Source organism: Chiloscyllium plagiosum, unplaced genomic scaffold (assembly GCF_037043375.1).
Source record: "Chiloscyllium plagiosum isolate Xiang-an unplaced genomic scaffold, Cpla_swu_hap1 HiC_scaffold_33, whole genome shotgun sequence".
NCBI lineage: Eukaryota > Metazoa > Chordata > Chondrichthyes > Orectolobiformes > Hemiscylliidae > Chiloscyllium > Chiloscyllium plagiosum.
This window is the reverse complement of record NW_028270171.1, coordinates 21,765,772-21,784,982: the sequence shown is the minus strand read 5'-3', so window position 1 is coordinate 21,784,982 and position 19,211 is coordinate 21,765,772. Positions and strand designations below refer to the sequence as shown.

The window sequence follows — 19,211 nt, the reverse complement described above, 5'->3', positions numbered from 1 at the left end:
AAGTGCTGCCTCTGCCCTAATTTGGACCCATTCTCCATTTCCCGTGCACTCACTCGTGTAAATTGGTTCCTGGTCCAGCAGTGCCTCAGAATTCTAGTGCTAGTGTTTAAGACATCCTAGCCCACCAACACTGCACCACTTCAATTCTAATCTGTTGCACATTTGAGATTGGCATTGACTCTCCATTGATCTGTTGTACGTCAACTGCCTCAGCCCTGTGCTCTGAAATTCTATCCATTAAACCCCTTGCCTTTTTTCCTTCTCATCCTTTCTAAGCTGCTGCTAAAAACCTGTGCCTTTGGCCCAGTTCTTGTCCATTTCCTGATGTGTCTGAGTGTGGAATTTTGTATGACAACTGATGTGAAATATGTTTGGATGATATTTATGAATATCTCTTATTTAAATGCACCTTGTTGCTGCTATTTAACTTTGCTCGTTGTTACAGCTCTGAAGAGTCCTGCTGCATTTCACGAACAGAGGAGAAGCTTGGAGAGGGCACGGGTAAGCAACTTTAACACAGATATGTAAATCTTGCTCCTTCCTCTCTGAAAGTTTTTTTTTGCCTCTGATCTACCTAAAGGAGCAATTGTACAAGGAAGAAAATAAATATTGGAGAATTGACCCTTCCTTCTTGTAAAAGTCACTGTTGGAAAGCATCCCCAAACCTTAAAAAAAATCACAATAGATTTTTAAAAATTGTCAAATATATTTGTGCAGTAAATGGTAATGATTGTGTGCATTCAAATTTAAAACTCTCTCTCTTGCCAATAGAATTGTATTTAAGCTTTTGACTGGGAATTAATGTTTTTGCTTAAAACAAAATGTAACCCAGTCAGGAGCTGAGGTGGCATTGGGTAGGATATTCTAAATCCCATTGTACCGACAAGGCTACTTATTGGAAAGCCATGGGCTGTGCATTTTATAATCTAGCTTGCTGCATGGCTCCTACTTGTGATATGGGCTATTGGAAAATTCTGGTCAGTCTTTCTAGAATTAAAAAAAACAGTACAGTAGACTTTGGAGATTTAAGTTCTGGACTCAGTTTCCACCTGGATTTGTGGTGATAACCTCTTGTTTAATGGATGGATATCTGAACGTTGGGAGTAACTTTATTCTATTAGTCTGCTTCCATTGTGATCCACATTTTAACTGAAGAAAGACCGCTCAAAATTGAATGTAAAAATTTGAAATGTTCAGTGCTTTTTCTCAGTCTGCAGACTTGCCCACAGGGCTTGGGGGGGGGGGGGGGGGGGGCGTTGTAATGCTCAGCTGTAGTCTGAGTTTCTGTCTAGCTTTGTACATCTGAATAAGTAAATTGTAAGTGATTGTAACTAGAACGAGTGGCTTTCTCTTGATTGTTTCCTATCTTCACTGCAATGAGTGCCGCATTCTGACATTCTCAGTCTCCTGGATTCTTGACATAATCCTTTTTATTTTCTTGAAAAATGCAGACTGAGGACTATCTGAAAAGAAAGATCCGTTCACGTCCGGAGAGAGCAGAGTTGGTCAGGATGCACATACTTGAAGGTAGGATCCGTCCGGCTCCCTAGAAACTCAGAATGCTCAAAGTTAATGTTCCGAGTCCAGTAGGACTTCTCTTTAGAGCTGGTCCTAAGTTTGGCAGAGCTGCTGACCTTCTCCAGCACTTTGTTTTTATATTAGGCCTCCATGTAAGATTGTGTGATGGATGCTGCAATGAAATTGAAGCTGTGGATCAGTTGAAAATTTGAACAAATGAGACAGCACAACACCGCCACCTCCCACTGCTATGGAGGATTTTGGTATACAGTGGAGACTCGATTATCTGAATGACACAGCCGGGGAGTATTTTGTTCAGATAATTGAATGTAAGGATAATCAAATGCTGGATAACACAGTTTAGCCTTGCGATCCTGGCCGGATAATCTGAAATTCAAATAATTGCCAGATAATCGAGGTTCCTCTGTAGTTTGAATATGAGCAGCAATGAATCCAATTGCAGTGTAGCAGCTAAGTGTTTGTCCAACCAATAGGTTTGGCAACGAAAATTTAGTTGAACTTTAAATACTGAGGCTCTGCACATGATAGCCACTTCGAGGAGTAGCCATCATTGTTTGCTTTATGAGCTGTACATTAAAGTTAATCTTGCTTTTCAGAGTTAACCGAGTGGAAATTAAAAAAAAAAATCTGGCAAGATCTTGCTGGAAAAGTGATGATGTGTTAATGAAGTATGATGTTGACGTCAAATTTAGCCAGAAAGTTCAGGGAAATGGGGAGGGGATGTGGGTGGAATTCAAGTCATTCAGCCAGAGTTGCAAATCTCTCGAACTTGCTGCTTGATTTATGTCCCTCAGCTGTCTGTTTTGCTGAAACAAAATCAGACCCTTAATCATTATTTATAGAACTTGCTGGAATTCAATATTAATTACCCCACAGAAAAAGGCTGGTAATCAACGGTTTGGTGACCGCTTTAAGATAATGCAAAGCTAATCCATCTCGGTCATAATCATGGATAGGTTATAAATTGTTTTTATAAATTAAAATGGTAGCTTTTGAAATTATCATCTGTTTATTTTATCCCCCTTCATTCCACAATTTCCTTTTTTGCTTCTCGTTCTTTACAAGTTCAATTTACTATTTTCAATCGTTCATCTCTTTCTTTCTTAATCTTTTCATCGCATTGGACTGATTTGTTAATAAATGCTGAGACAATTTCTCAAAAATGTATTCATTTGTGGGATGTGGGTGTTGCTATTTATTGCCCATCCCTAATTGCCCAGAGGACAGTTAAGAGCCAACCACATTGCTGTTGGTCAGGAGTCACATGTAGGTCAGACCAGGTAAGGATGGCAAATTATATTCCTGGAAGAACCTGAGTGATCCAAGTGGGTTTTTCTGATAATTGACAATAATTTCACGGACGTGAGTAGGTTTTTAGATCCAGATTTTAAAACTTGAATTAAAATTCCACCATCTGTCATGGCGGGATTTGAACCCCGGTCCCCTGAACATAAGCTGAGTTTCTGGATTCATAGACTACCAATAATACCACTAGGCACTTGGTCTTTCATCAACCCCACCCAGTTTCATGCCTCAGTAAGTGCACCTAACCACTCAGTATTGGGCTTCTCTGAGGTAAATGTGTCCCAAGCTGCTCCGAGTCATTGGAGCCTGTTACCTGCTCTGTGTACCTGGACTTGGAATATCCTCCACGTTCCAGCACAGACGTTGGAACCACATGCAATGTCACCTTCTAACTTCCTCATATATGTAAGCATGAGGTGCACATTACGATGTTGTGCATAATCGCTTCAGGCTCAACAAAGCAACGTGCTCTGGGTCCTGTCTTCCAGTTACGTCAGTCTGGTCTCAAGTCTCGGTTGCACATGTGAATGTAATCGTGTGCACGTATGGAGAAGGGCTATTTTTAAAAAATTGCCAGTTTTCAAAGTCCTCTTGCGTGACCGCAGAAGAGATTTGAACTTTGCCAGGAAATTGTGATTCTTGTACTTTGCTTGTCTGCTGTTCATCAAGGTCCCAGATGCCCCGTTTCCTTATACCATGCACCAGCAACAAGTCACAACACATAAGTTTCTGAGCTGATGGGTTCCCACGGCGGTCTTGTCAGGGTTGGGCTATGAGATACTCCACTGCTACATGATTGAGCCCTGTATTCCTGTCTTGATACCCTGCCATGCTCTCTATAACATTGTCCTTTTGTTGATGCTGCTCTAAGCTCAGCTGAAATGAATTGAACTGAAAGGGATTTTAGAGCCAAGGAATTTGCACAGTCTGCTTGGTCCAGTGGGATGAACCGCAACCAGTTGTGAAGAGTAACTCATTCAACAGTTGCTCTCAGATGTTGGCAGACAGTGGTTGACATGCACTTCTGCATTGCTGATGAGATGTGTGCTGGCAAATATCAAAGGGAAAGTGGCCCAGCAGGACTGCACTGACATGGAAGGTTGACATTGCACTGTATAGCTGCCTTTAACATTTCAAACAGGACGACAAGTGAATTGGAAACACTTGCCTCCCACAAACTATTATACTCTGCAACCCTTGTGTGGTTTTGGATGTGAAAGCAAGATTTAAAAAAAAGAGAAGTACCTCATGCTGAATAGTCATGTTGTGAGACTGTGTTCCCTGTGCTCAAATGTCCTGGCAGAAGCAGCCTGTGTTGAATAAAGAGTTCTTAATTTCAAAAGGCCATTCAAGTCAACAAGTTTGTTTCTTTCTGACCCACTGCAGTTACCTTTCCAGCCCAAATCTCTGCTCCCTTTCCATGCAAGAATGTGTCGAAATATCCACAAACCTGTTCACACATTTGACTTTCGTTGGTAACTTCCTCAGCAACTGTTATCCTTGGAGTAAACAAGATCCTCACATCCTAAATTCCTCACATTGGACATGCCCCTGTTATCTGAACTTTCTTACAATGGTGTACAGCTGTTGGTTTCATAATCATATACAGAGGATTAAGTTGCAATTCAACATAATCCACTTTTCTCTTTAAAGAAAAGCTGAAATATAAACTGTGCCTTAGCATCTAATATGAAAGGTCATATTTGTTTATCCTGACATTACATGAGGCTATATTTGCAATAATAGAAAGTCTCTTGTTAAAGCAAAATCGCAATTATGGATGTCAAGTGGGATCGCAAGTTGATGTACAAGGACGGAGCAGTATAGTTGGTTTGCTAAGGATAAGAAGAATGCAAAAGTGTCCTAAGCCACAGCAGGATGCAACAACAAAAGGGCAAAGTTGTTAGGATTCTGACCGATTACATCTGATTTACACTTCAGAAATCTCTGGACCAGTGAATCAAAGTTTTAGACTTTTAGGTCCATGACTAGGCTGGAGAGAATGAATGGCACATGCGATTTGTACACAGTTATACTCCAGAGCGCTCGCTTAAAGAAATTGCCAACGTTTGCAGGTGGTGAGATAGAGAGTTAAGCGATAGAAAACGCTGCAGGTGCTCAGCAAGTCTGGCAGCGTCTGTCACCATTAAATGTGAAGCAGAATTAGGCCTTTCGAGCTATTGTGTTTGCTCCACCAGACTCGCTCGTGGCTGGTATGTTTCTCAATCCTAATCTCCTGCCTTCTTCCTGTAACCCTTCATCCCTTCACTAATCAGCAACATATCAATTTCTGTTTTGAAGGTTGTCAATGACTTGGCTTCCACAGCCCTCTGAGGCAACAAATTTCACAGATTCACCATCTCAGGTTAAAGAGAGAAACAAAGTTCATGTTGACTTGTTTTCTCTGTATTACTAGGCTTACTGAACATTGCCAGCATTTTCAGTTTCAGCCATCCAGCGCCTGCATGGCAAAGATGCAAATCCATACCCATTGTTCCCCAGTTAGTGAGCTCCCAGACCCAGCGTGGACTCAAGGTGGAGATATTCAATTATGGTTTTACTGGTTTTCAAGTGGTTGGATGCAGGTGAAAATCTGGAAATGGTTCCCCCCCGACCCCCAATATTTTCTTGCCTATTACAATGCCTGTCTTGAGAGAGGGGATTGGAGATTGAAGATGAGAAATAATTTTTTTCCAAAGGATGTAAATGTTGCGTTCGATCCCAGTTTGAGCTGTTAAAGTATCAAAGTACTAAATGTAGATTGAATTGACTGGGTACATCCTGATGTCCTGCAGAAACTTCGGCAGAGCCCTCCCTCCAAGCCACTCAGATGAAGCTGAAGCGGGCACGGCTAGCTGACGACCTGAATGAGAAAATTGCCCAGCGGCCTGGCCCCATGGAGTTGGTGGAGAAGAACATCCTTCCAGTGGACTCCAGCGTAAAAGAGGCCATCATAGGTGAGTGTGGATCAACTATTTTAGTAAATGCACCATATCTGTCAGCTGCTTTGTAAAGATACAGTATAACTCTCTTGTTCCTCTTCCTATTTTTCTTCAGTAGTCATCAGGTGTGATCACATCAAGGTATATGTTTTAACTTTCTAGAGTTGACTGCTATGTGACAACGTCCCTCAGTAGTTGTCAATGTTTGAGGAAGGGGAAGGAAATTCAGAGGTTTTTCTGTGGTGACTCATACTGAGCACATCGAGCTGGATTGATGGGCAAGTGACATGGCTCCACATTGTCTCCAACTGGCAAGCCCCGATGGCTGGATGCTCTGGGAGGAAGGAGACAACACTGAGGCAAAAGAAAAATGCCTTTATTGGAAAGCTCTGACTGAGTCTCTGTTGGGTCATGGCATGTGCAACTTTACTAGGATCCGAATGTTTTTCTCAAGTTTTCAGTCTTGGCAGAGAATTCACTTTGCAGACCCGTGAGGCAGGCTCCCAGCACCCGCTTGGGCTGTGGTTCTACATCCTACACTTCTATCATGTCATTCAGATGGAAATTCTGCCTTTGTGACAGCAAACAGGAGCAGTTTCATCATTCCTGTGGTGCCCAATCCCTATCTGATCCCATCCTCTCACAATATAAAACATGTACGTGCTTTGACCCCTTGTAGGGTAATGATTTAAGAGTAGAAATCTCCCTGTTTTGTAGGATTTCACCCTCTCTTAGCCCAGCCACACTGAAGTCAGTTGTGCTGTAGTTAATTTCAATCAGTAGCTCTAATATAACACTGTGAGGCAGCAGTGCTAACCACTGTGCCACCATGCCGCCCACACAGTGACCCCGGGCAACACTCAGGTGCCATACCAAATTGCCTGTACCTACTGTGAAATTTGGTGAGCCCAGGCTCAATGTGTGCTCCCTTGGGAATCAAACCAGCTTTTGATCTTGTTACATCTCACTTTGGGTAGTGTGCTGGAAATCATACCCTGCTATTCTGGCTTGTTACAAACTTAAAGACTTTACAAATTACGCACAGCTCCCCAATTTATCTGACTTTCAGACTGTGGTTCGTAGAAATCACAGCCGTAGTTTGTATTTGGAAAAAAAAATTAGTTTATTATAAGTAATTAGACTAGCCCCAGGTAAACAGTAATAAACTGTTGGCATATATCACAATTAATTCAAACTCTAATCCCTTTATAAACTCTAATCCCTCACAGACAGTCAGACAAATAGGGTAAAATTTGGGCAGCTGGGAAAGACAGTTCAGTAGTCTTTGTTCTTAAATTCTGTTGTTGAGGTTATCCTTATGATTCTACTGCTGGCCAGCCTGACGCTTCAATTGTCTGTCTTCAGATACTTACGCTGGTTGCTAAGAGTCACGAGGTGCTCAGTTCACTTATAAAAGGTTTCTGACTTCTCAATCAAAAAACCACCAGTTTACAACAACTATTGTAGGACAGAAACTGGTTTTCTTCAGGTTTAAAGTTGGTTTTGTCTGCAGAAAACAGAGAGACTGATCCCCAGCTGAGAAAGAACTGAATGCTTCTCTCTTTCTCTGACTTTGTCCCAGCTCCAAGAGGTTCAGCTATCCAAGACCCAGTCTCTCAGTTGCTGACAAACAAAGGTCTTTGTCATCAATAACTGGTCACCAGTCCATAGACCAATCGAATTACTGTTGCGAGCTTTAGCAGTACATCACCCTCAGCAACTTAAATTTCAATGACTGCTTGTTTGAACAGTTATTTACGATGCATGCCATGGCTATCAGGTCGCTTGCTTTTCAAAACTGCAGCACCCTTTTAAATCTTTTTTTTAAAGCAGTTCTTTCTCATTTCAGTCTACAGTTTCTTGAAAAGCACATTGGCATTATGCTGTCCATTGAAAAATCATCTTATAGATTTGTCGCTGCTTGTTTGTTCCCGTATTGTCCAAATTACATATATCCAGCAGCTTTTCTCTCTTTATTTCATGGGATGTGGGTGTCACTGACAAGGCCTGCCATCACTGTCAGCCCTACATGACTCAAAGATGATGGTGAGCTGCCAACTTAAATTGTTGCAGTCTGTTTCGTAGCCGTTTGGTATAATTGAATAGCTTGATGGGCGATGTCGGGAGGCAATCAAGGGTCAACTACATTGCTGTGGATCTGAGTCATATGTAAACCAAACTGGGTGAAGACGGTAGATTTCCTTCCCTAAAACATTAGTGAATTGGATTGTTGTTACAACTGTTGGTAATAACTTCATTATTACTGAAGCAAGGTTTATATTACAGGTTTATTCATTAATTTACCATATATACTTGAGTAATAGTCAAATTTTTTTTTGACTACTTTTTACAATTAAATTATTGGGTCAACTATTACATGGATACTATTTTGAGGGGCGGAAATTCATGCCTGTCAAAATTCATACCATGTCATTAGCAGACGCCCAACTGGTCTCTAAATGAACAAAGAAAATAATTATGGTAATTGTGAAGACCCAGAGCGGAACACAACAGCCAACGGACTGGAAGACTGGGAGCGAGCGGAGCAGCCGGCAGACTGGAAAGCTGGAGCGGGATGTGGCAGTCGGCACACTGACTCGTAAACAATCTGTCATCTGTGAAGAACAACGGTCAACCTTTATATGAGATATATGGAAAATTCCAGGTTATTTGGCCAAAAATAGGGTGTTGACTTTTATATGAGAGCAACTATTACTCGAGTACATACGAAGTTAAAAATCACACAACACCAGGTTATAGTCCAACAGGTTTATTTGGAAGCACTAGCTTTCCTCCTCCAGGTACCACCCCAGTCCAACACTGGCGCCTCCAAATCAAGTATATGCAGTAACTTGAATTCTAACAGCCGGCATGGTGGAATTGGAGCTCTCAACTCTGGAGTATTGACCTGGACAGCACAATGCCCCTATGCCGCTATCTCAATAGAACAAACATGCTACTTATTATTGAGCTTGGAGGTAGTGTATTGTCGTTTAGTGGGTAGTATAATGGAGGAGGGAACAGTCATGCTTTCTGAGTAACTTATACCTATCCATATACAAGGGGTCAGTACCATAATAGTAATGTTATTGGATTCACAACCCAGAGATTCGGCTTAATTAATGCTCTAGGGACTAGGGTTCAAATCTCCACATGGCAGCATTTAAATTATTTTATTCAGAGTTGAAAGAATGTCTGTAATGGTGATCATGAAACTGTCCAATTGTCAAAACATCTGTCTGGCTCGCTAACATCCTTTTGGGGTTAAAATCCTGGACCTTCCTTTCCAGTAGCTCCATGGAGGTACCTACAAGAGATAGATTGCACTGATTTGAGAAGGTTGCTCAGCACAAATGTTGGCCTTGCCAGTGACCCCACTGCCAAACAAAAATCATTAAAAAAGCATGCATTCAATTCTGGTCTCCTGTTGTAAGAAAGATGTTGTTAAATTTGAAAGGGTTCAGAAAAGATTCACAAGAATGTTGCCAGGGTTAGAGGGTTTGATCTATAGGGGAGAGGCTGAATAGGCTGGGGCTGTTTTCCTTGCAACATTGGAGGCTAAGAGAAACCTTTAAAGAGGTTTATAAAATGATAAGGGCCATGGACAGAGTGAATAGCCAGGGTCTGTTTCCCAGGGGAGGGGAGCTCAAAACTAGAGGGCATAGGTTTAAGGGTGAGAGAAGAAAGATTTAAAAGGGACCGAAGGGGCAACTTTTTTCACACACACGGTAGTGCACATGTGGAATGAGCTGCTAGAGGAAGTTGCGGAGGCTGCTACAGTTACAACATTTAAAAGGTATCTGGCTGAATCCACGAATAGGAAGGGTTTAGAGGGATGTGGGCCAAGTGCTGGCAAATGGGACTAGATTAGTTTAGGATATCTAGTCGGCATGGATGAGTCGGACCGAAGGGTCTATTTCTGTGCTGCACAGCTATACAACTCTAAATAAACTGAAACACAGCAATCTAGAGTTGATGACTAATGGAGAGTTCTAGAATGTTAAATGGAGCAACTTCAAATGTTACCCTTTGTTTTTTGACAACTGATTTTTCTTTAAACTGCAACAAGGCAGCATTGTTGAAATCTTGATACAGTTTGCTTCTGAGTCCAGGCGACATGTAAAAGAAGAATGTGCAACGTGACAAATCCTAAGAGTGTACAGCACAGAACGAGGTCATTTGGCTCATTGTGCCTGTTTCAGCTTGCTGAAAGATCAACCCAATTAGTAGCAGTCTTTCGCTCTGTTTCTGCCCCACGCTAGCCAAACTCTCGTTCTTCTTGTGATTTTTCCAGTAGTACTAATTTCTTGAGAGTTGAAGAAGAAATTTGTCACTATCCCAAAGATGAAGATCAATCCCCTTGTATTGCTTTCGTACTCTAAGTCTATTGGACTGGAACTGGATGCTTATCTGACATATTTATGCATCATTTTATAACATTGCTTACTGTGGGTAGGAAATAACTGCAACCTATCAATCTGTTCAGCCAGTGCAGTGTCATTCAAAGCTGTATACTGAACACAGAATGGGTCATACCAAGGGAGATGTTTGTGATGTGCTGCGTGCCAATTCCTGGTTTGTCCTGTTCGGTCATTCTGGCATAGTGCACCGCTATGATCTCATTGTTGTAACTCATTGCCCCTCAGACACCTTGCCTCCCACGGTATTATATTTAACACAAGCAAACAAGGCCCGTTGGGAATGGATTCGGGTCAGATGTTAATTCACACATACTTGAAGCTGAAATTAGCTCCCAGTACAATGCCTGTGCGTATGATTCTATTCATAAACATCCTCAAATTACTGCTGTCCATTTGTCAAAAAAGATTTTAAGTTTGAGAGGCAGAGTGGTGCAGAGAGATATACTCCTTCCCTTTCCTAGTCATGCACCGTGAAGCTCTTCTCACCATGAATTAAGCGTGAATGTGTGTTTGTGTTAATTTGTGAACATCACATGCTGACTGTGCTTGCAGCCCTAACCTATCATTGAGTAGTTGGTGCTGAGTTGATCCTTTCCAAAGCTCCAGGCTCTCAAAATTTAAATGGGAAAAGCAGCAGAGAGCTGCCAAGTTCACTTGAGCTTGAGGAATTTTATTCTAGGTGTGGCTCCATTATACCTGACCTTGGAGTACTCCCAACTCGCTATGTCCCTAAACAAGAAGATGCTCTGTTCCCCAACACTGAGCATCCTTCATCTTAAGTGGGCGTCAAAATCCAGGAAGTAAAGCTTTCATCGTTTATTTCGGATATTTCCATATTAACCTAGGCACTGTCAGATATGGATCTGGCAAGCGAAATGTGTGAAACAGTATAGGATTGGAAATGAGGTGAAATATTCTCACTGACCTTTTCACTTGGTGTTCAGTTGGACTGCAGTGTTTGTTGTTGTTTAGGTTGTGAAGTTCAATTTTTGTGGTTTTTTTTTGTATATTTAAAATTCTGCATTACAGATGGCAAGGAGAGTTGTGATATTTGAGTGAGCATGGCCACAGTCCCCAGCAGTCCATTGTTAGATGTCACCTTAGTTTTCAACCACATGTTTATAGATGGTTGTTGGTTGACCAATCCCTTATAGTGAAAGGACAGTCAATCTTTGGCATTTTATCTAGTTTTAGTCTAGTGCAATCCCAAGTTCCACAGTGAATTGGGCAACTCGAAGAATAGAGGCTGATTAAATGTAGCCTGATCTTAAGGTGGCCTTTCATTGTTTAAAACTGTTCACTTAATGGGCTGTTGATACTGTGATGGCAGAAATTTGATTTTAAAATCCTCAACCTTTGATTGCAAGTCCCTTTGTGGTCTCACCCTGCCCTGTATCCGATTGATTGATTGTTCCTGGCCATGCAACGACCCTGGATTGTTGTACTTCTGCAAATTTAACCTCTTGCTCATCACTCCCATGTCTTCAGCTGCCTTAGACTCTGAGCTCTGAAATGTGCAAAGCCTCTGTGGCTCTGCGCCTCTCTCCTCCCTTTTATTGCCCCTTAAAACCCACCTCTGTGACTAAGCTTTCCTGTCATGTGGCTCAATGTCATATTTTGTGAGAACATGTTCTGCCAAAATAGCATTTTATCAAGTGCTATATAAAATCCAAGTTGTTGTGAAGTATGTTGACAGCAACAAGTGAAGTAAAATTGGAAGAATTTAATAAAAACAAAAAATCCCAATGAACCTGTTTTCATTTGCAACAGTGAAAATGCTTGTAGAATGAGTTGCCATTCACGAACTCTTTATTGATTGTGACAGTCTTGAGTGAGAACGTCTTCTGTACTCTGTTCTTTCAGGATAGCATTCCAAACTGAAGTGAGCCATTGCTGCTATTTGAGGTATTGTTTGCATTTGCACGCACTTCTCAGAGTGACTTTAGAAAGTCAGGCTTTTCCAGTCCAATTTGGTGTTTTAAGTGTGTTTGTAATTTGCCTCTCCTAGGAGATTCCATTGATGGGAACGGGACTGAGTAGGCGCATGATGGAATGGAGTGGGAATAAGAAGTCGCTGGTGGTAATGCTGCTGGCATTGTGAGAGAAGCCTCATGAAGCCCCAAGTTAGAGTGCTTTCAGATCTCCAGGCACTGAATCACAAGTTTGAGAGCAAGGGGCTCTGGAGTGCAGGGAAGAAAGTTCAATGAGTCTAAAATGACCCTCCAAAGAGCATCCCACCCAGATTCTACCCTTATCCCTGTCATCCTGCCTTACCCATTGCTAACCCTCCTAGTTTACATATCCCTGGACATTACGGGCAATGCAACATGACCATACCATCTAACCTGCACATCTTGGGAATGAGGGAAGAAACTGGAGCGCTTGGATGAAACCCAGTCAGGCACAGGGAGAATGTGCAAACTCCACATTGTCCCCCAAGGGTAGATTCGAACCTGGGTCTCTGGCGCTGAGAGACAGTGGTGCTAACCACCTAGTCACCGTGCCATTTAAATTCCTGAAACAATAAATATTGTTGAATTTGTTGGATTGTACTTCAAGCTGTATTGACTGGACTGATTTGAATCAAGTGATCTTACTGCATGGCCAAGCACTCTTTGATTTTTAAGGTGGCCTGGATTGAGAGGAGAGCTGCCTTCAATGGCTGGGGTGACGGCTTGATGTTTGTGGGTGTAATTTTTGTCAGTGTGCAGGGGAGTCGATCCCAAAAGAAACTAATTTCCCTGCCCAGTTGTTAATGTAGTGTGGTTGCAATTTCTCCCACAGATAATCATGTGCCGTACTCTGCCTTGGCAGACAATTCATCGTTTGATGAAGACAGCAGTGATGCCCTTTCACCAGAGCAGCCAGGAAGCCAAGAGTCATTGGGGTCATTGCCATCCCCCACAGAAGCAAGATCTATTGATCCATACCATCCCCTTCTTTCTTGTTCAACCCAGGTACAGATCACTCGGTTTCGACTAAGCTCCCTAAATTACGTTTTGATATAGAAAATCAACTTATCATTGTTGACTTGACTTCGATTTGTGATCTCTTCTGTTGGGATAAGTCTTTCATTTATTTCTGGAATGTAAAAATGTTGGAATCTGTGGATTATACTTCACTGTTTATTTAAGCATGCAGTTTGCTGGCAGGGCCAAATGACTTGAATAAAGACAACACTGTTTTCGATTATGCATCAAATGTTGGCACCGTCCACCAGTTAGAAAGATGGTGCGGAGGAAGCTCCAAAACAATACTGCTCTTGAGAATGCTGAAAGAACGAGATGTGCTTGTGAGGTTTTTCATCTGGCACTTGTCAGGACAGAATTGCAAGAATGCTAAATTTCAAAGGAAACCAACAATGTAGTTTGGCATTCTTGCCGAGTGCAATATTAATTGTCTTTTTGAGATGTAGTATTCTTGCAATTCTGTCCTGATGAGTGTAAGCTGAAAAGCTTTAACCATGTCTTTATTTTTAAGAGCAGTAGTCAAGCTCTGTACTCCTAAGTGCCCGTTTAAGTGCTGCTGTTGTTTCCTTCACTTTATTCTGTGTAAAGTTACATGGACTGGCAACTGGCCTCTGTGCATCTATTCTTGCTTATATTGCCTTTTGGTGAGCTATTCAGCTGTGGCCGGCATCATTGCTTCTAAAATGTTTTTCACCTCGTGGTTGAGGTGGCCTTTCATATTGAGCTGGTTCCTTGCTTTCACTCGAGGTTCCTGGGTGAGTAGTGTCAAAAGTTGCCTCCCTAGCTCCCTCTTCACAGAGGAGGTGGTTCTGATGGCAGGTCATGGAGGATCACAGAGCACTGCTGCCAAGAGAAGGTCAGTGGGAGTTTTAGATTACTGAATACCTACCAACGGGGAAGCCACTTACAGGCAGCTGTTGGTGCTGCTGTAAAATAAAAATAACCTCGCAGCAATGTGGTGGGAACGTAAATGCGAGAGATGCTTGTAGCTGCTGAATGTAACTCTACCTTGGTGATCAATAATTAATTTCTGCTGCAGCAATGCAAAAGCAAAATATGCCAGAGATCTGAATTTAAAAATAGTGTGAAAAATGTTCAGGAGGTCTGGCAACATCTGTGGGAAGAGAGAAATGGAGCCAACTTTTCAGGTCTGTGGCCTTTGGACCTGTGAATAGATTAGAGTACAGAAGGAGGCCATTAAGCCCACTGTGTTTGCAACATCTTTCTGGAATGTAAAAATGTTGGAATCTGTGGATTATACTTCACTGTTTATTTAGGCACGTTGTTCGCTGGCAGGGCCAAATGACTTGGAATAAATGCAACACTGTTTTCGATTATGCATCAAATGTTGGCACCATCCGCCAGGCAGAAAGATGGTGCGGAGGAACTGCACAAACCATTCACTTGAATACCATTTCCCAGCACCTGCCCTGTGGCTGTGCTGACAGGTGGCCACAGGATTTCTGCTTGAACCGCCAAAACTAGACAGCACAGTGGCTCAGCGGTTACCACTGCTGCCTCACAGTGCTACGGAGCTGGGTTCAAATCCACCTTCAGGCGACTGTGTAGAGTTTGTACATTCTCCTTGTGTCTGCGAGGGTTTCCTCCCACAATTCAGAGATGTGCAGGTTAGGTGGATTGGCCATGCTGAATAGGCCTGCCGTGTCCAGGGATGCATATGTTAAGTGGGTTCGCCATGGGAAATGCAGGGTTAGAGGGATACGGTAGGGGTGTGTGGCTGAGTGGAATACTATTTGGAAGGTTGGTATGGACTTGATGGGTAGAATGGCCTCCTTCCACACTGTAGGGACTCTATGATTTCCAGGCACCCACCAGCTTCTAGTGAAAAGGTTTTTCCTCATGTTCCCTCTAATCCTTGTTACCGGTCACTTTCAATCTGTAACTGAAAATGAGATCGTTGAAGGGTCGATGACAAGGGGACATAATTTTAAGACGAAGGGGCAAGAGGTTTGGAGGGGATTGGAGGAAAGATTATTTTTCTACCCAGAGTGGTTGGAATCTGGAATGCACTGCCTGAGGTGGGATGCCTCAAACCTTTAAAAAGGACTTGGGTGAGCACCTGAAGTGTCATAAATTGAAGGCTATGGCCCAACTGCTGGAAAGTGGGCTTCGTGTATATCGGGTAGCGCAGTCGTCTGTTGGGTCAATGGGCTGAGGAGTGTTGGGTGGAGTTTAATTTGGTTAAATGCGAGGTATTGTGTTTTGGTAAAACAAACAAGGGTAGGACTTAGACAATTAGTGATAAAGCCCTGGGTAGTGTTGTAGAACAGAGACCTAGGAGTTCAGTACATAATTCTTTGAAATTTGCATCCCAAGACACACAGGGTGGTTAAGGCATTTAGCAAACTTGACTTCATTGCTCAGAGCTTTGAGTGTAGGAATTGAGGCATCATGTTGAAGTTGTACAGGATGTTGGTGAGGCCTCTGGTGGACCACTGTGTGCAGTTCCTGTCACCCTGTTATAGGAAGGATATTATTAAGTTGGAAAGGGTTCAGAAAAGATTAGCAGGTTGTTGTTGGGGGTGGAGGGTTTGAGTTTAAAAATGGACTGGAACTTTGTTCACTGGAGTTTTGGAGGTTGAGGAGTGACCTCAGAGGTTTATAAAGTCATGGGGCACAGAAAACGTGAATGGCTTTTTTCACTAGAACGTAGGAGGTTGAGAGGTGACCTTAGAGATTTATAAAACAATGAGGGAGATAAGGTGAATAGCAGGTGTGTTTTCCCTAGGGTGGGGGAGTTCAAAACAAGGGGTGGCCTACTTTTAAGGTGAGAGGAGAAAGATTTGCAAAGGATATGAAAAGCAACTATATTTACACAGTGGTTTGTGTGTGGAATGAACTTCCAGAGGAAGTGGTGGATGAGGGTACAGTTACAATGTTTAAAAGACATTTGGATAAGTTTTTGAATAAGAAATATTTGGAGGGATATGGGCCAAATGCACATTGCAGCAAGGTTATTTTTATTTGACTGCAGCACCGACAGCTGCCTGTAAGTGGCTGCCCTGTCAGCAGGAACTGGTTTAGCTTAGGAACATTGGGGAGAGAATAAAATGGTGAGACAGTGTTTATCCTTCAAAGTTGTTGAATCCAGTGTGTCTAGAAGGCTATGAAGTGCCTGCTCAAAAGATAACATGCTGTTTATCAAGCTTGCATTGCACTTCACTGGGATGGTGCAGCAGGCTGAGGTCAGAGATATCAGATTGAGTAAGCTTGAGAATCCAAGTACAAACCTATGGAAATTTAGGTTAATGCTCACAAATGAGAGGAGATCTTCTGTGTAGCAGTCATTCAGTCTGCATTTGGTGTCTCTGAGGAAATGGGCACTTTGGTGAAATGTGTGGATAAGAGCCCTCTAACTCTGGCATTGTGGGTTTGCCTCAGCCTAAACATGGCTGAGTGGTTAGCACTGTTGTCACACAGTCAGAAAGTTGTGGGCTTACTCAGGAATTTAAGCATAAAACCCGAGGTTGATGCTCTTAGGGGAGACATTAACACCCTCATGGGGAAATGTCCAATGTTTATCTTTTCACTAACTTTACTATTAGAGTGCATCTGGCCATAGCCTCATTGCTGTTTGTGAGGCATGCTGAGTGCTGCATTTCCTACATTACAGCAATGATTACTTTTCAACAGTAGTTTATTGGATATAAAACACTTTGGGGTGAAAGGAGGTTGAATGAATTGCTTTAGAAGTGAAGGTGGTTCTTCCTGTTCAGCTGAAGATGAAGGGTCCTTCCCTCACCGTTATGGCTTACGTTTGAAGTCACCGTGTAGTTGCTCTTTGATGTGAACTGATAGTAGAAGACTGCCCTTGGAACTGGACCAACCTGGCTATCTGATTCAGAAAAGACTGCAGCATGATGTAGGAAATGGGAAAGCATTGCTCATGAGTTCAGTGTTTCTTTTCTGCAGAAAAACAATGTAATCTTGCATCTAACTGTGGCTTCCTTGACCTGGGAGAGTGTTACAGGTTCTATCAAGTGTTCCAGTACTCATCACTGCCTTTGAGTTGCTTCATCATGTTCTTTATCAAGAATCATCATTTGCAAGTAATCATTGACCAGTAACTGGAACATTCTTAATTTACTAACTAAATTGCCTCATTATGACCTCCTGCTATCATGAAATCTGACATTACATATTTCACAACATGCTTTACTTTCCACCAGTAGACAAAGCAGCCTGTATACTTAGTATGCATGATCATATTTGAATGCTTCATCAATGCCTGTTGCTTGTATCCATTTCCCATTCTAAGTCTAGAGAGCAGTTGATTGTACCTCAAGTTGATAAACTACTGAGACTTGATGAGCTGAACCCAAGGACAGTGAAGAGGTTGTAGGGGCTCGAGCCAACATCTTCCACTCCACCTTAGGTATAGGTGTGGTGCCAGAGGATTTGGAGAATTGCAGATATTATGTCTTTGTTCACAGCAGGATAAAACCCACAACTTCAGGCCACTTGGTGTTGGGGAAGCTTGTAGAAAACAATATTTGGAATAAAAAGAATCATCAATTGTGCAAGTATAGGTTAATTAAGGAAAGTCAGCATGGACCTATTATTGACAAATTATATTGAACTGATTTGTTTGACTCTGGTTTGGAGGGATTGGGTGAGGGCAATGCTTTTGATGTGATGTATGTGGACTTTCAGAAGGCATTTGAAGTGTTTATGAACAAGGCCAGACCACCCAAAACATTCTTAAGCAGGCAGCCCACACCATAACTTTGCAATTTGTTTTGGTAAGCGTACAGTGAAAATTACCCGGATTACGTTAGTAAGGTTAACTACCAGGTTTTAAAACAGACAAAACTTTATTCACAAAATTACACAATGAAACATACAGAACAGAATAAAGGACCCCAACAGAACTCAGTCTATCCAAACTAAATTTAATTATGCTGTTTGTGAATATAACCAACACTCCCAATAAGCAAATCCTCTTGAAGTTAGAAGGGCAGAGAGAGAGAGAGAGAGAGAGTTTGTTTCCACACAGTTCACTGTTGAGCTCCCAACTAGTTCTGGATTGAACTAAACTGCTCAGCTAGAGAGCTGACCACTCCCCGTTCATTATACAGGTCACCTCTAAAACAGAAATATGGGGTGGGAGCGGAGGAAGAGGGCTGAGAGATAAATCTGAGGGTGGGGGTAAGGTGGCTGGGAAGGCGAAGGGTAGATGCAGGTAGGAAGTGATAGTGATAGGTCGAAAGGGAGGGTAGACCAGATAGGTGGGAAGGAAGATGGGTAGGTAGGAAAGTTCAAGAGGGTAGTGCCGAGTTGGAGGGTTGGATCTGGGATGAGGTGGGGGGAGGGGCGATGAGCAAACTGGTGAAGTTCAGTGTCGATGCCATGTGGTTATAGGGTCCCTAGGCAGAAGGTTAATCATTCTTCTTCTAGTAGTCAGGTGATTTGGATTTGGCAGTGGAGGAGGTCCAGGATTCACAAGTCCTTGGCAGAGTGGGAGAGGCAGTTGAAGTGGTTGGCCACAGGGCAGTGGGGTTGTTTAGTGAGTGTCCCCCAGAGATGTTCCCTGAAATGTTCGGCGAGTTGGCATCCTGTCTCCCAATGTAGAGCAGACCACATTGAGAGCAATAGACATAGTAGATGAGGTGTTTGGATGTGCAGGAAAATCTCTGCCGGATGTGACAAGATCCTTGGGCCCTTGGACGGAGGTAAGGAGGGAGGTGTGGGCACAGGTTTCACACCTCGTAAAGTGGCAAGGGAAGGTCCTGGGAGTGGAGGGTGGTGGGGGGGGGGGGGGGGGGGGCCGTGGACCTAATGAGAAAGAGAGAGGCACAGAGGGAATGGTCTCTGCGGCAGGGGAAGGAAGTATATCTCTGGTGGTGGGGTCTGATTATAGGTGGCGGAAATGGCGAAAGAAATCCACTGTATCAGGAGATTAGGGTGGAAGGTGAGGACTGGTGGTGTTCTATCCTTGTTGCAGTTGGAGGGATGCCGGAAATGGAAGAGATGAGCTGATCACTAATGCCCTCCTCCACTTTCCCGTACCTCCG

General features: G+C 42.8%; 1 protein-coding gene across 8 annotated transcripts in view; it reads left to right on the top strand.

Moving 5' to 3' along the window:
• The window catches only part of LOC122542284 (myocardin-related transcription factor A-like), a 194,307-nt gene that overhangs the window by 151,963 nt on the left and 23,133 nt on the right, over positions 1-19,211 (top strand). For all 8 annotated transcript variants that reach the window (XM_043679876.2, XM_087978344.1, XM_043679872.2 and 5 more), the window contains 4 exons: positions 446-501; positions 1,452-1,527; positions 5,640-5,801; positions 12,992-13,164. In XM_043679876.2, coding sequence (XP_043535811.2) covers positions 446-501; positions 1,452-1,527; positions 5,640-5,801; positions 12,992-13,164 — 467 coding nt within the window. The remainder of the gene's footprint in view (positions 1-445; positions 502-1,451; positions 1,528-5,639; positions 5,802-12,991; positions 13,165-19,211) is intronic.